The sequence below is a fragment of the Lepidochelys olivacea genome, assembly GCF_965140295.1.
Source record: "Lepidochelys olivacea isolate rLepOli2 genome assembly, chromosome: 10".
In the NCBI taxonomy this organism is placed as follows: Eukaryota; Metazoa; Chordata; order Testudines; family Cheloniidae; genus Lepidochelys; species Lepidochelys olivacea.
In genome coordinates this window covers 48,360,357-48,376,833 of record NC_140420.1, presented here as the reverse complement: position 1 = coordinate 48,376,833, position 16,477 = coordinate 48,360,357, and the positions used below count along the sequence as shown (strand labels likewise).

The 16,477-nt window shown below is 45.1% G+C and overlaps 1 protein-coding gene across 2 annotated transcripts in view; it reads left to right on the top strand.

Annotated features, from left to right (window-relative positions):
• The window catches only part of PTPN9 (protein tyrosine phosphatase non-receptor type 9), a 50,408-nt gene that overhangs the window by 16,987 nt on the left and 16,944 nt on the right, over window positions 1–16,477 (top strand). Inside the window, exons 1-4 of one of the 2 annotated variants that reach the window (XM_084642156.1) lie at window positions 8,374–8,571; window positions 8,793–8,936; window positions 10,277–10,366; window positions 11,344–11,468. In XM_084642156.1, the coding sequence (XP_084498282.1) occupies window positions 8,883–8,936; window positions 10,277–10,366; window positions 11,344–11,468 (269 nt within the window). In that variant the 5' untranslated portion in view covers window positions 8,374–8,571; window positions 8,793–8,882. Of the gene's footprint in view, window positions 1–8,373; window positions 8,572–8,792; window positions 8,937–10,276; window positions 10,367–11,343; window positions 11,469–16,477 lie in introns of those variants that run through there. The other variant, XM_084642155.1, reaches the window with a different exon arrangement.

The window sequence follows — 16,477 nt, the reverse complement described above, 5'->3', positions numbered from 1 at the left end:
AATGGTGGTGTTAATGGATAACTTAAAAGCCGCTCCGTGATGGCTGGTGAGATAACAAGCTTCATCATATTAAAGCAGCCAGTGCAAATGGAAGGGACGTGGCAAATATCCTGCCCCATTAGCTGGAATCATGAAGTGAAGCCATACATAGGGGCCCAGGCCCAGGCCCAGGCCAGTCACACATGGCCGGTGAAGTGCTGATAAACTCAGGCCCTTCACTTCCTCCCATAGGAAGTCATTAACACGGAGGCCCTTTTCATGCTGACTGGCTCCAAATCATTCCAGCCGTTCTGCCTCGCTGGGAGCTGGCCGGCTCCCCAGAGCAGCCGGACACCCTACACCACCACTTTGAGCTTCCAAATTCTTCCTGTTCCCGCTGCGACGGCGGCATTTCTCGAAAGCCAATCTTAGCTGCCTTTGCTTGCTGTTCGTTGCTCTTGCACAATGCTGGGGAAAATGAAAAATTCCTTCATTTCAGAATGGCTCTTCCTGTTTTATGTCACGGGCTGGGTGACTTCAGTTCTTTGTCTGTGTTCGTTTGGCTGTATCCTTTCTACTGGGGTTTGTTTGAGGAGAGGAGGAGTAGGAAGCCTAGTTTAATCCTGAATGGTTGACTAAAACACACCCCGCCAGATGGTCTCTAGCTTAGAGCAAAGGAGTTGGAGGGATTGGGTGTCCTTTGTGTGTGCACCTTTTAAGCAATGAAACGGTGTTAAAAGCAGTACTGATTCCTCTCTCTCTCTCTCTCTTCTCATCAAGTTTTCAAAACAGGAAAATCACATGCTGCTATATGAATAAAACCTTCACATGACTACACACTGGAGTCTGATAAATACACAGCATTACAAAAATGATAAAGGAATACATAACGTTTGTTTTGAAAAAAATTCATTTAATTGAAACCATTAACCTTTAATTATTTCTTAAACTACAAGAGACCCAATTCCCCTATCATGAGTTATTAAAACAGACTTATTTGTACAAAGAAAATCCTAGGATAAAGATGGAACTAGAAAGAATTCCAGTTTTTAAAACCGGTGCCTTTTAAAAAAATTATTATTTAACCCTTTAGGCACAAATCAAAACTCTGTCCTCTGTCCAGCCCCTCCAGCTGTTGCTTGTGGCTCCTTCATAGCTTCTCCAAACCTAAAAGTAGTTTGGTTTATGTGGGACAGTTTGGCTGGCTGGGGGAGGTTTGTATTTACAGATGGATCCATGCTGGCACATTTAACAGGAATTTATATGTGTCCACAGCGAGAAATTCAAAGGTTTTTAACAGCAAATCCAATAAGCTATTGAAGAAGGAGTTTGGAGACCATGTGAGACAGACAGGTGTCTTAGGAAAAACTTGAGGTGGACACTTAATTTTAGCTGGGTCCAGTAGATCAGTGGTTGGTTCTCAACCTCTCCAGACTACTGTACTCCTTTCAGGAGTCAGATTTGTCTTGCATACCCCAAGTTTCACCTCACTTAAAAACTACTTGCTTACAAAATCAGACATAAAAATACGTAAGTGTCACAGCACACGATTACTGAAAAATTACTTACTTTCTCATTTTACCATATAATTATAAAATCAATCAATTGGAATATAAATATTGTACTTATATTTCAGTGTACAGTATATAGAGCAGTATAAACAAGTCATTGTATAAATAACGAGGAGTCCTTGTGGCACCTTAGAGACTAACACATTTATTTGGGCATAAGCTTTTGTGAGTTAGAACCCACTTCATCAGATGCATGGAGTGAAAATACAGGAGCAGGTGTAAATACATGCAAGGATGTGGGGGTTGCTTTACGAAGTGTGAGGTCAGTCTAACGAGATAAATCAATTAACAGCAGGATACCAAGGGCGGAAAAATAACTTTTGAAGTGGTAAGAGAGTGGCCCATTACAGACAGTTGACAAGAAGGTGTGAGTAACAGTAGGGAGAAATTAGCATTGGGGAAATTAAGTTTAGGTTTTGTAATGACCCAACCACTCCCAGTCTCTATTCAGGCCTAATCTGATGGTATCCAGTTTGCAAATTAATTCCAGTTCTGCAGCTTCACGTTAGTCTGTTTTTGACGTTTTTTTTGTTGAAGAATTGCCACTTTTAGGTCTGTTACTGAGTGACCAGAGAGATTGAAGTGTTCTCCTACTGGTTTTTGAATGTTATGATTCCTGATGTCAGATTTGTGTCCATTTATTCTTTTGCATAGAGACTGTCCGGTTTGGCCAAAGTACATGGCAGTGGGGCATTGCTGGCACAACCCCCATCCTTTCATGTATTTATACCTGCTCCTGTATTTTTCACTCCATGCATCTGATGAAGTGAATTCTAACCCATGAAAGCTTATGCCCAAATAAATTTGTTAGTCTCTAAGGTGCCACAAGGACTCCTCGTTATTTTTCCTGATACAGACTAACATGGCTACCACTCTAAAGTCATTGTATGAAATTTTAGTTTGTACTGACTTTGCTAGTTCTTTTTATGTAGCCTGTTGTAAAACTAGGCAAATATCTAGATGAGTTGATGTGCCTGTGGTTGAGAACCACGGTAGCAGATAATGCATTGGATTGGGAGTCAGGAGACTGCATTTTTTCTGGTTCTGCCACTCACCTGGTTGTGACCTGGTGCAACTCACTTCATTTCTGTGTGCTTCCATTTCACCCATTGTCTGTCTTGTGTACTTTGACTATAAACTCTTCAGGGCAGGGATTGTCTCTTACTATGTGTCTGTACAGGGCCTTGCACAATGAGGCCCCCATCTTAGAATCATAGAATATCAGGGTTGGAAGGGAACTCAGGAGGTCATCTAGTCCAACCCCCTGCTCAAAGCAGGACCAATCCCCAATTTTTGCCCCAGATCCCTATAGTTGGAGTCTCTTGGTGCAACTGTAATTCCCTCCTACTAATAGATCCTTTGAGTCATTATAGCGTGTAATATTGATAGCTGAGGTTAGTTATTCTGAGATCACTCAGGGGACCAGATGGGCACTTTCCTTACAAACGGAAATAAATAAAATTCTGTCCTCTCCTGTGTACGGTCCGCTCTCATTGACTTTAATGGGAATTGTACATGCATGGCTCATCGCAGAATTTGGCTTGAAATCATTCGCATAATACGTGTGTAGCGTTGAAAGTACAAAAAAAGGCATTGGAAAAAGGAAACTGAAATATTTATTTCAACCTGCCAAGACCCTGGTTCAACAGTCCTTGTGTTTCTCCTTTGAAAGCAGATGACCTCACTAGCCCGTTAGCTCTGGGGGGGGGTTGTATTGTCACCATCTCTCGCATGGGAAACAACAGAATCTTGACCGTGGGTCTTGGCGGGTAAATGAAGGAGGAAATGAATTGCAAATATTTGCTTTAATAATGTATTTATAAGCTGTAAGTTCACCCCTAGGGTCTGAGAATGGTTTAGGCGCTTAATTTTTTTGTGTGTGTAGTTATAATGGGTTTTATACTTCTCGGCTGTTGGAGCTGCACGGACTGGACGCATAGCTCAACTGACCAGGAATGCATGTTCTTAGTCAGTGTTCATGCCACTGGGAAAGTGCTTATGCCCAGGAGTGTAGCGCTAATCCTCTGCAGCTGCTGACCCAGGCTTAAAACAGTGCCACGGGACACCCAGAGAGGGCTAGATTCTAGCTGATTTACGCCAGTGACAATCCTGAGTAATTCCACTGAAACAAATGGTGTCACTTCGGATTTTCTGGTTCAGAGCCCCTCTTCTTTAACTACCTTTTGGGATCCTAACCTAACTCTTATTTGTAAGTTTTTGGTTGTCTCTTCGGCTGCTACCATGTAAAGCGACTGCTTTATCCGATGCATCCGATGAAGTGAGCTGTAGCTCACGAAAGCTTATGCTCAAATAAATTGGTTAGTTTCTAAGGTGCCACAAGTACTCCTTTTCTTTTTGCTTTATCCCAGTTGATGTGTGTGATGGGGGCTTTAGTGAGGTAGATGAAAGAGCTACAGGATGGTGCAAGATTTCTATCAACCTGAAAAGACCACACCAAGGAACCCCAAGTGGGTAACTCGCTATGGAGTCTTCAAACATAAAAGGGCCCCTGGTGTACAGACTTGCAGTTCCATAAGCAAAACACAACGAGCAAGTTCTCAGTCTGCTAACTAGTTCAGCCTCGCTCTCTTTTTGGATCAGTCCTTCGATATCTATTCTCTTTACCAGTTGGTTTGCTTTTTCAGCACCTAGCCTACTATGAAGTTTCGACCAAACAAATCTACGGCCAAGATCCTACAAATACTTAGGCATATATTTCAAGTCAAGTGTGCGTGCGCTTTTTGCATCCTGCAAACATTTCCTCAACCAATGTTGACCTGCTTGAACTGGGCATCTAAAATTGACACAGTATTAAATTGAGTTGTCTTGTCTTCCTTTTGTTTCCATCCACTCTCCATGCCCCTGTCTCCGGTCAGTAGCAACTCCACCCATTTCCCTTCTAGGCAGTTCTGTGACTTTCTTGTTGTGCCTAGTTGGAAACAATAACTTTGTTCTCATCACTTCCCGTGTAACTCAGTAGGATCAAAGTTTTCATTCTCAGATTGCGAGTCAACTAAAATTTCTACTATCTAAAAGCTTTCCAGTCTATTTCTGTCCCTGGATGTGCTTTGGAATGATGTAGAAGCACATCAAAAAACCCAAACAAACAAACAAAACCATGTGTGGGGGGGAACCTACTGGGTTGGGTTTAAGTTTATTTCTCAACCTTTAAAGGCTGCTATCATGACTTGTGTTAGAGGATTGCCAAGAAGCAGCAAACACTATTGGGACCCCATTGTGCTAGATCTGTATAAACATATTGTCAAAGACAGTCCCTGCCCCATAGAACTGGGCTAGTTGCATCCACTCTCCCTTCTATTCAAAGGGACGGTACAAAAACTAGAGAGGAAATTGCAAGACTGATGCTGCTGTTGCTAGGGATGGAGCAGAGCAAGTGGCATATTTGTATCTGTCATATCTATTAAGATCCCACCGTTATATAGATCAGGTTATTCTCACAAGGACCAATATCCAGGCCAAATCCGAAAGAAGTGTTCCTATGCTCTGAGCCAAGAATCACATCCTGGCCAGCAGGAGGCAGAGTCCGGCAATTGCCCCCGGGAGTTGAGGCCATTTCAGAGGAGGAGCTAAGTTTAAAGAGATTATTGTTGTTTGATGTTTGTGTTCCCAACGGGCACAGAGGCCAAACCAAGACTGGGGCTGCGTCATGTGAGGTGCTGTATAAACACCTACTGAGAAACAGCCCCAGTCCCCAAAGAGCTCCCCATCTAAACAGACAAAGGGGAGGGGGAGAGAAACAGAGGCACAGAGAGGTAAAGACACTTGCCCACTGTCAAACAGCAGGGCACTGACTGAGCCAGCGAGGGAACTCAACTGTCTTGAATCCCACCCACCCCTGCACCCTATTCCTCTAAGGGTAAAATTTTCAAAAGCAAAAAACGGGACTTAGACACTTGAAAACGTTACGCTAGATCCCACTGCCTCTGTGGTGACAACTAGAGCTGTCTAGCCAAGCCTCAAAAATCATCTCACGTTTTTAATGAAAGCCGAGAGTCTCCTATATTTACACGATTCCTGGTGCTGAGGCTATGAGGAAAGCACCAAATATCATGAGTCTTGCACTAAAATGATGAACGTTGGCAATGTCGCTATTGCTTGAGGAAGGCAAATAGTGTGGATTAATCATACATGTGGTTTATTTTATGCAGAGCCATCTTTATATCTTGCCGGGTGATGCACCCCATTCTGCGGAGGGTTCTTGGCTTCTTCTATCTAGAGATTTATTGTCGGTTATTTATTTTTGAAATGATTATCAGCTCAGAGGGGATGAAAAGGTCCTTTGTGTGTTCTCACAGCAGAATATTTGGGGTTTTGTTCTGCTAGGATCTTTGGAGGATCCCGTTAGGAGCTTAGCGAAAAAAAGTATTGTCTTGGCTAGAAAAGGAAACCATTGTCTCAGGGAGCGATCAGGAGAACTGACCCTCATCCAGCTCCTGCCTGTGGTTACACCTGTGCGATCCTATGGATATGCCAGGTATAGCGGAGAGCAGCATACTGCCCTATATGTTTGGTTGTGGTTTAATTTCTTCCTTCCTTTGCCCTGGGCTTTGTTTGTTCACCTGGCCTGGGTTGTCCAAGGCAGCAGTCTGTTTCCTTCTTGGTCAGTGTGATGTTTGCTGTTCCAGTCCTCCTTGCGGTGCTAAAGCTTGTTTCTCTGGTTTGGTGCTAACTGGTTCCCAGCCAATGTGGTATTTAAAGCAGGTCGGGGTATAGCTACTAAAGCCATGGCTGGTGGTGACCTGTATGTCTTTGTCATCCACCCTCCTGTATGGAGCGCTCTGGTATCTAGCCAATGTTGGTGGTCTCTGTCAGCTTTCCAGGTGGGTTTTGCAGGACGGAATGCCTAGGGTAGGGGCACTAACAGGTTCATAGGTATGGCTGGTTTTTAACTCTGAGTTTCTTCTCTCTGGGAGAATTGCCATCAGCAGCTGTCTTACTGTCCTATTTAAAGGCAAAGACCTCGGAGGTTTCCTTTCAAACACCATAGAAAGCCCTCTTGCTGGTACACAACAAAGCTCATGTTCTTTGAACATACTCCTCAGCCTGTCAGAAACCCAAACCTGCATCCCTGCCTGTCCCTCTGATTTCTCTCTTTGGATGTTTTGCTGCTGCTTCAAACAACTCAGCATATGCAAACCAGAGCTTGTATTTCCTGCAGAATCCCCTCTCTGCTCTAATTCTTTGTCTTATTCACAGAAGCACCATTGTTCACCTCATTCAAACCGTGAGACTCCTCTTCCCTCTGCCCCCAATGGCCAAACCATTTTGCTTCTTTATCTACAACAGAATTCATCCCCCCCCTCCTGTCCATCCCAGTCACCAAGATATTCCATCCTTCGCCAGCCTCCCACCCTGGTGGCTCCAACTCCTCCTTCTCCCTTGATCTCTGCTCCATCCCTCCCTGATACTGTTCTTCCATCCCAAACTCTGCTACTCTGACCGAACCCCCCTTCTCCTTGTCTCTCTCCATTGGCTTCACCTCTTCTTCCATGGCAAGTGTCCTCTTCTGGCTTCCAGAGCTCTCCAAAACTCCTCCCCTCCCTGTGGCTTGGCATCATCTGTGCTATGCCCTATCTCCTCTCCAACTGTTCTGTTTGTCTTCACCCTTTGCCTTCTCTCCCTGTCAGATCACACCAAGTTTGTTCTTTTTCTCTCTCATAAACCATACAAACCTTCGCCTATTCCACTGTAATCACTAGCACATCCCATGCTGTGTGTATTCCATCATGGATTGTACCTGCTTTTGCCTTTTGGTTAGAGTGTAATCCCTTCAAGACAGAGGTTTACAAGTTTGGCATTTACTGTATGGAAATGCATGTACTTACTGTGCTGCATAAATAACTAATGTGGGACAAAGACCCAGCTTGAGTCACACAAAGAGGACTGGTAACTAAGGATGCTTTTGCCTGATGTGGAATAAATTTAATAGGTTGATAGATTTCAAGGCTAGAAAAGGCCATTATGATCACCTAGGCTGACTTCCTGCGTGCGACAGGCCATGGAATTTCACCCAACCATATTTCTGTCTCTCCCAGAATTCCTTCACTGTAACTGATCTACAACCTTGTTATCCCAGTCGGAACTGTCGATGTAAATAACTCAGGGAAATAGCGAGAGAGCACGAGGTTGGTGTTGGAAGGAAACGAACCTGGGTCTAAAGTGAGAAATGTCTCTCTAGTGAGGCATAACTGAGACAGTAAGAGACCATGACTCTGGTAAGGTGAAGGCTGGTGGGATTCCAATGTACCTGGCATCGTCTGGAGATGGTACAGTTCATTCTCAGCAGGTATCCAGCAGTGCTGAGGCTAGGAGATCTAGCTCCCTTTCTTCGGATTACCAGCTATCACGGTTTCCAAAAGCACTGGGTGGCTTTCCAGATTCAGTCTCTGAGGCTTGTCTAACTAATCACTCATAGCTATGACCCAGCACTCTTATGGCTTCCGGATGCCTTTCATAGCTGCCATGGAAAGCAATATGCAAACTCTGGAGGCCTGTGTTAAGTAGAAAAGTGACTTGCTGCTGTAGCTAACAATGCACCAATGAATGATCCCTGTTCTTTTATTGCTCAATCAGACAGAGCTCGTTTGTTCCCACCGCTCTCATTGGCTGCTGGGATTGATGAAAAGAGTGAGACTGAGTGATTGGTGCATCATACTGTACAGCTTCACTGCCAGCTATCCAATCATTCCATCTCTTTCTCTCTGCCGACTTGTGCAGGCTGCTTTGAGCTGGTGATTTGCATCTCCTTTCTCATTTCATTGTTTCTGCCTTACCATGTGTCACCTACTTATCTGATCCATCGAATGCTTTTAGATACACAAAAAGAACAGGAGGACTTGTGGCACCTTAGAGACTAACAAATTTATTAGAGCATAAGCTTTTGTGGGCTGCAGCCCACTTCATCGGGTGCATAGAACGGAACATATAGTAAGAAGATAGATAGTTAGATACAGAGAAGGTGGAAGTTGCCATACAGACTGTGAGAGGCTAATGAGTTAAGGTGAGCTATTATCAGCAGGAGAAAAAAACTTTTGTAGTGATAATCAAGATGGCCCATTTAGACAGTCGACAAGAAGGTGTGATTAGATACACAGTGGGTTAGAGTGGATTTCAGAATAGCTTCTGTACCAGATTATTTTCCATCCCTTGGTATTTAGTATGTGCAAACACTAATGTGTCTCTTCCCTCTTGCCTTACCATGCATGTCTCTCTCTCAAATAGGCCACGAAGCAGTTCCTAGAGGAGATTAACAAGTGGACTGTGCAGTACAATGTATCTCCGCTTTCCTGGAATGTGGCCGTCAAGTTCCTCATGGCTAGGAAGTTTGATGTCCTCCGAGCGATCGAGCTGTTCCACTCCTACAGGGTACGTGAGCCGGAGCTGTCTTGGTGAAGGGGGGAGCTGGAGTCAGGCCGGGCTTTTCTGTGCTGCTAAGTGATGTGATGCATTGCAAAAGCTGTTCTCGTTTCCAGGGGAACAGTTATGCTCTCAAATGCTTTTTTTCTCAGATATTTTTTTGCTTTGGTGAAAAACCTACAAGCGTATAAATCAGCCATGCAAAATCATTGTGAGTCACCCAGGCACAAAATCAATTCAAACCACCCTGCCGGGATGATGATAGCAAAAAAACCTAGACAATGTTTTAAACTTGCCCATCCCCCAAACTTGTTCTCTTTCAGACGCTTCTCGTCTTCCCCTGCTTGGTCACAGGTTTTTTTTACAGGAATGTGTCCAAGGAATTATTGAACTGGGTAGTTCTAGGCCATGCCAACATCCAGCCTTCTTCCCCATCCCTTTTCAGGAACAATATTGGATTCTGTTGAGCAGGGGTTCTCAAACTGGGGGTTGGGACCCCTCAGGGGATTGCAAGGTTATTACATGGAGGGTCGCAAGCTATCAGTCTCCACTCCAAACCCTGTTTTGCCTCCAGCATTTATAATGGTGTTAAATACATTAAAAAGTGTGTTAATTTATAAGGGGGGGGTCGCACTCAGAGGCTTGCTATGTGAAAGGGGTCACCAGTACAAAACTTTGAGAACCACTGCTATAGAGGTAGTTATTCCGTGCTTATCACCGTCGTACCCAAATGCCTTCTGGTCCTGCATTAAACAACTTCACTACACATCTGTTCTAAGCCTCTTCAGGCGACACTGTTAGGAGATGTTCACAGCAGTCTATGAAACCTGAACAAACATTAAATTGAGAATCCAAGATGGTTTCTCTATGGATTCTTGCATACACCCATAATCCTTTGCTCTGGGATCTGGCTAGTGGGTTAACCACACCCACAAAGGACATAATGGCAGCTAAACTCTTAGTGTGTCTGTCCCCCCTATATAAACCCCGGAACTACATCACAACCCCAGTCTGCTGCTTCTGTGCCAGACAAGCTGGCTTGCCTCCCATCCTCTCCGCCACCCCCAGTCCTGGGCTAGCTGGCTAGATTTGGTGGCCCAGATGGGGAATTGGTGGTTCTGGCCAGCCTCAGGGATGTGAGAAGGTGGCCCAAGTTTTGAAGCCAGATCTGGAAATTTGTTTGGGTTAGATTTGCATGAGGCTTAGTCACTGAGCAGGTGGGTGGTGATGGTGGCCATATACCTTTAATGATTCCCAGCTGAGCAGGAAATAGTAATGGCAGCTGATTGGAAGCTGCTTCCTGTGCTGTCTGCTGTCCCTGTGATTGTTGTGTGCCTCTGAACCTTTAGGAAACTCGGCTGAAGGAAGGAATTGTGAAGTTGAAACCTCACGAAGAACCTCTGCGCTCTGAGCTGCTCAGTGGGAAGTTCACCATCCTGGTAAGTGTGGGATCACATCCTGGCCTTTCTCTCCCACGGGCCTGGTTTGTGCAAGAGGAGCCCTCTCCACGTCCAAAGGGCCTGCAACCTGGAGAGAGAGCTGGGCAGCACTGGGAAAAACTAAGTGTGCACGGGTCTTGGAAGGTGAAATACAAGGTGGTGTTTGCACCATTGTGTCTCATGAGATTGTAACCCTAAGGCAGGGATTCCAGATTTTGGGGTGTTCCAGCTGGGATCCTTGAAGAAGTGGGGGCTGTGCTTATTCACCCACAACAGCTGTTTTCCCCTCTTAGTTTCTCCTTTTCTCCCTCTCCCATTGGCTGCATCAGTGAACTGCTCCTACCTCCACGCTGAACAAGATGGCAACATCTCAGAGATGCTGTTAGCTCATCACTATCCTGAGAAGTGGGGGTCCTAAGGGAGCTCCTGGGCCAGCTCTCATGCGCAGCAATAGTTGGCGTTAGCTACTCCTTGGGCTTATCCCCTTCCCTTGGGCTATCTGGTTGGTCTGGGGAAAATGCCAGCTAAAGATGATCAGCTTTCGGGGGCTCCTCTGGTTCACTTTAAGGGTGCAGTAGACTAGTGGGAGGCTCGTAGAATGGAATGAGTAAGGAGATAGAATTGTCTTCTCCTCCATGGGTGTAAGTCATGCTTTTCTTGTCCCCCAGGGATCAGAGCAGGAAAGCTCACAAGTTAATGAACATTGTGAAAGGGGAAAATAGTCTCCCTAAAATAAATCCGTTCTGTATGGGGTGTCCTGCACATGTCTGCTACATTCACGCTCGCAGTTCTGCATCTCCAGTTTGCTGCAGCATGAAACCTCCATCATTACTATTTATTTGTAGTGCAAAGGTGCTGTACAATCACACAAGTAGACCCTGCCCCTGTCCCAAAGAGCTCTGTACCATCCATGGTCTCTGCAGAGACTGTTCTGCCACCTGTCTGGTCTTTATGCTTTTCCCCTGATTATCTTCTAGAGCGCACGGGACCCCTCCGGAGCCTCGATCGCCCTCTTCACCGCCAAGTTACATCATCCCAATAAAAGCGTCCAACATGTGGTGCTCCAGGCGCTTTTCTATCTGCTGGACAGAGCTGTGGAGAGGTGAGTACAGACACGTGTGGCACGCAGCTCCTGCCTGCTCACCTTGCTGTTCCTAGATGGGCTTTAATACCTGTAATGCCCATTGCAATCTAGGCGGGGTGCTTTTCCCTGTCCTGCTGAACTCCACAATCCAGGGTTTCCATCAGTATGCGCTGCCCAGCAGGAATTTGAATTTCTAGCATGGATTTTGGGGGGAAATCTTGGCTTCCCTCCCCTCCGCCTCCAATCCCTGCAGCATTTCCAGCCTCTGTCTCTTGTTGTAGACAGATGTGAGCGCATGCAGGACTGGGCCTGGGGATCAAGGCAGAGGGTTTCTTTTTTAAGCCCTACTCCAGAGTTCATGAATCTCTCTTTCAGATCCCAAGCTATTTGGGATAAGAGAGCAAACCTGAGCTGATTCATCTGAATGACCTTGGCCTATCTCCTACAATATAAAGGAGACTTGCGTACTAGCTGATTTTCCAGGCCTACGGCAGAGCCTGCCTGTGTGAGCAGCTGCTGGTGGAGGCCTGCAGCACTCAAGGATAGGATTTCTGTGCAGTGGGGGTCTTAAGTTGTATTGGCCACATGATCGGTGATCACATGGTGGGTAACTGCTGCTACCTTGGCTGGTTTTACCCTTGTATCTCATTGTGGTGTTGATATGATGCCGCATGATGGAATTTCGTTTTTTTTTTCAGTTTGCTTTCTTAAAGACCTACGAACTTACACACACAAAAAGAACAGTATTAAGGCTGCAAAGTCCAGCATGCAAAAGAGGAAATGCCAGAATTCAGGTAGCCTGTGAAACTTTAATTTGGTCCCTTTGTGCGGCTGCATTATGATATGGGCTTTGGTGCCATGGTCACATGCTATTTTCCCCACAGGGCCTCTGCCTCATTCAATGCACAGGCAACCATCATTCTGGCATTCCCTATCTCTTGAGTGCTTGACTTTGCAACCTTAGCCATGTTCTCTGAATGTAGTTTGCATGTGTGTTATAACTACGTATATGTAGGAGATTACACTAACAGCTACACAAGCCCTTGATTAGTTTTTGAAGATGCCCCATAGGTGGTTTATGTCCTTGAATCTGCCTTTGAAGGGTCCGTAAAGAAGAGAAGTCAAGGGGCGTTTGGCCGAAATGCTGAGGAGTATTAATTGAATCGGTGCTGTTAAAGCAGGGATTTGAAATCGCCAAGCTGTAATTGTGGTACGGTTGCCCCCCCCGCCCCGCCCCGCCCCGGCAATATAAACTCTCCTACACGAGGTGCATTAATCTGTTGAATCCCAGCACTTGGCTGGTTGAATGTCCCTAATGCTGCTGTTTGTTTGTTTGTTTTTCATCGAGCTTTCAAAATGAACTCTGTTCTTCAGAGCTGTCTGTGCGGGGCTCAGTCAGAAAGGCCAAAGGCCTGCGAAAGAAAAGCTTGCTGCCCTTCAGTAAGCTTATGGAAAATCCCTAGGCCCAGCTGGCTTCCCTGAGAAATTTGCTAAAACTCATAAAGATCTCGCACCCCTGATGCTTTCGACTGTATTCGAGGAAGCCGTGATCTCTTAATCCCTGAGTCATTGGCTCCGGTATGCTTTAAAGAGCTAAGAACTATGGTCTCCCCTGAAGATTTTCAGGGAGGATTTTTGGTAGGGGGACGAGGCAGGATGTTATCTGGGCATGCATATTTGGAAGCAGGGAGAATACTCGTTTTATATGTAACAGTATCATTCTTTGGAGCAGCTCATATGCACAAAGGTTAATGTAACAAAACAGGGAGCGTACTGTGTGACACATGACAGGCTGACCCACTTTCAGGGCTTTGATTTCCTGATGCAAAAGTGAAAGGAAATTCTTAGCTATTCACCCCTTCCCTGGGGTCTGCAGTGCGTAGGGCATGGGATGATCATTCTGCGTTGGGAGAATTCTGAATCCAATAAGTTGCAGTGTCAGAACGTAGTGGAGAAGGCTGAAACAAGAGCTTCTTTACTTCTGAATTGTCTTGCTTGTCGGGTGCTCCATATCAGTGTTTCTCAACCTTTTGGATACCAGGGACTGGGCTTGTTGCCTTCTTAAACTGTGTCAGGGACATATCGGGGACTGGCCTGTTGAGAAACACTGCTCCATACAACATGAATGCATTTTGTTGGTATTTAAATACAAGGCTAGTTTGGAGTGTTACCATGCCTGATGCACCCTCAACCCTAATAGTCTACTGCATAAAGTTAAATTTTGAAAAAGAAGTGTGTGCTTTGCTATAGAGTGCATAGAGGAATATGCATTCATTATCCCAAGAGCTTATCTTCTCTTTTGGGCAGACTCGCAGTTCAGACTTGTACCCTGAAGGACTGGGGATTGAAAGGTCCAATCTCTAAGCAGTGCAAAGATTGCTTTTTGTTGGGGTTGCTCATGGATTCTCCTCAAGCGTCACAGAAAAGGATGCATCGTCCCTTTAATTATCATTGTTCGTGACTTGTATTCCAGTAGCACCCATGATGTGGTTAGACACTGTTGAAACACACAGGATGACACAGTCCCCACCCCGAAGAGCTTATAATCTTTGGCCAGGTCTATGCTTGGAAGGCTTTGCTGGTATAGCTATAGTGATATACTAGATTGGCAAAGAGCCACGGCGGCTGCAACTTATACTGGCAAAACTCATCACACCCGTGATGGCAGAAGTCTGTAGTGTAGACATGGCCTCAAAACCTGACACTTCTGCAAATGTGAACCCCAATCCTGCAAATGGATCTGTATAGATGCAAAGGACTCCCAGCGTGGATTCAATTTCAGGATCAGGGCTGCTGTCTGTAAATGGGCAGGTAGTTGCACTTCTGCCTGTGAGTACATCTAGTCAGCTACCATCTGAGATTATAAAACATGTGGGCTGACCTGGGGGAATGGCTCTGGGGTGCTAGTGAATTTGGAATGCCATGGCACTGCAGAAATAATCAGCATCAGAATTTTCAGTGAGTGTAAATTGGGTCCTAAACTGAGTGAAAGTGCTTGTAAGTTTCAGAAATCAGGAGTTACTGAAAAGAGCTCAGCTTGGAATGCTTTTATTTCCATTTGCTGTGACTGGGTACGGGGGGAATAAATTGGATCGGGAAAGTACTTAGTGAAGGTTTAAATTTCCTTTGGATAAAAGCGTTACAAAGTTGAAATAGATCTCAGCTGGCAAAGCACTGGAATTATTGTTGATTTTCTTTTTGGCTGTTTTTTTCTCACTATTGTAATTAAAGATAAATTAATTAAGATTCCTTTACACAGGCTGAAGGCAAGCGGACCGTTAAACTCACAGTTTGAAGATGCTAGCAGAGCTCCAAAAAGGACTGGACACTGCTGTAAATAACAAGAGCATCCAGAGTTAATATTAGGAGGGTTAAGGAACATTTCCAAAAGTCCCTGACAGACATAAGAAAATCAGTGGGACTCAGCCCTCTTAATCAGTGAGGCCCTTTTGAAAACTTTACCCTTAAAGGAGTTTTGGAAGGCAGAGGAACACGCCATTATTTATTATGTGGATTGCCAGAGTGTCTAGGAACCCTGGTCATGGTCCAGGGCCCCACTGGACCAGGTGCTGTACAAACACATGACAAAGAGACAGTCCCTTCCCTCATGTTTCAGAGCATAAACCTGTTTCTTATCAAAGAGGGGTAGGTAGAAATTTTACCTTCAGACAGGTTATCCCATAACAAGAAACCTGGCAGTAGCTGGTGCTGGCCTGATCTAGACTGGCATTTTTTTGTTGTCGTTCTTATAACCTCCCAGCAACATACAAAAAATCCATATGGGGGAGGAGGGACAGATTAACTCAAGGAGCCAGTAAATCAAAGCAGCAGAAAATCCCCTTCCTTTTCCATTCCATCCAGGAGCCCAGCCTCCACCCTCCCCAGAAACCCTACAGAAAAGATGGCTTTTGCCTTCTGCCTAGCAGGCCAACGTTGCACGTTCAGTTTAATTTCAGTTTTGAAATAATTAAACACATCCAACAATAAGCGAACGAGGTAATCAGAAATACACATTTAAAAATCTTGAGAGGACACTGTAAACTCCATTTAATGTACCAAGTTCTTAGCTATGCCCGATTCGCCATGCACCCTACTTCAGAAACATCCAGTGTGATCTCAGAGAGCCCCAGACAGAAGCATTGTCTCATGCTGCAAGTAGATGTGAAGCCGTATCTGCCTAGGTGCATCCTGATTCCCCATCTCTGTCTCATGCATTGCAAAAATGAGAGAGAAGGGGTCACATTGATCCCTGGTTTACAAACTTCCTGTTTTCAGCTGAACAGGAATTCTGGTTTCCGCATGAATGGAAAAAACAGGTTTTCACCTGTTACAGATTTTCTTTTTCACTGCTGAAGCTATTGATTGTTTGAACCAAGAGGCAAGAAGATGTTTGTACAGGGTGGTGCACATATTAATTACAAGCAAGGTGTAATTAACAAGCAACGGGCACCTTGATCAGTTTCCTCGTGCACAAACCCTCCCCAGGCTTTTCTAATCTGCTGAGTGGATCACTTAACTGCACGAAGTTTAGACCAATGATTTTTTTGATGTGCACCTAGCACTTAGGCTGCAGTTCAGAAAATAACGGGCAGTTTGTGGGCACAATTTGGCCCCCTTACATCTGGAACTGTTGCATTGCAGGTGTTACATTTCTAAGCTATTTTACTGGCCAGATCCTGTTTAAAGCAACAGGGCCAGCTCCCCCATTCATTGGACCTCGTGCTTCTGTAGTAGAAATGCTACGTTGAAAGTGCCATTTCCAAACTGCTTACAGGGGAGAGGATTACAACACTTGATAGCCCAGCATCCATCTTGGTTTTATTCTCCTTAACTTTGAATGCTCGATTACTGGGTCTTGCCTGTAGTAAGGCCCCAATACAGCAAAACACTGTAAGCATGCAGTTGAGTCCTATGGACGTCAATGTGAGTTCAGTGAGGAGTAGGGTGACCAGATGTCATAATTTTATAGGGACAGTCCTGATATTTGGGGTTTTATCTTATACAGGTGCCTATTACCGCCCCCCACC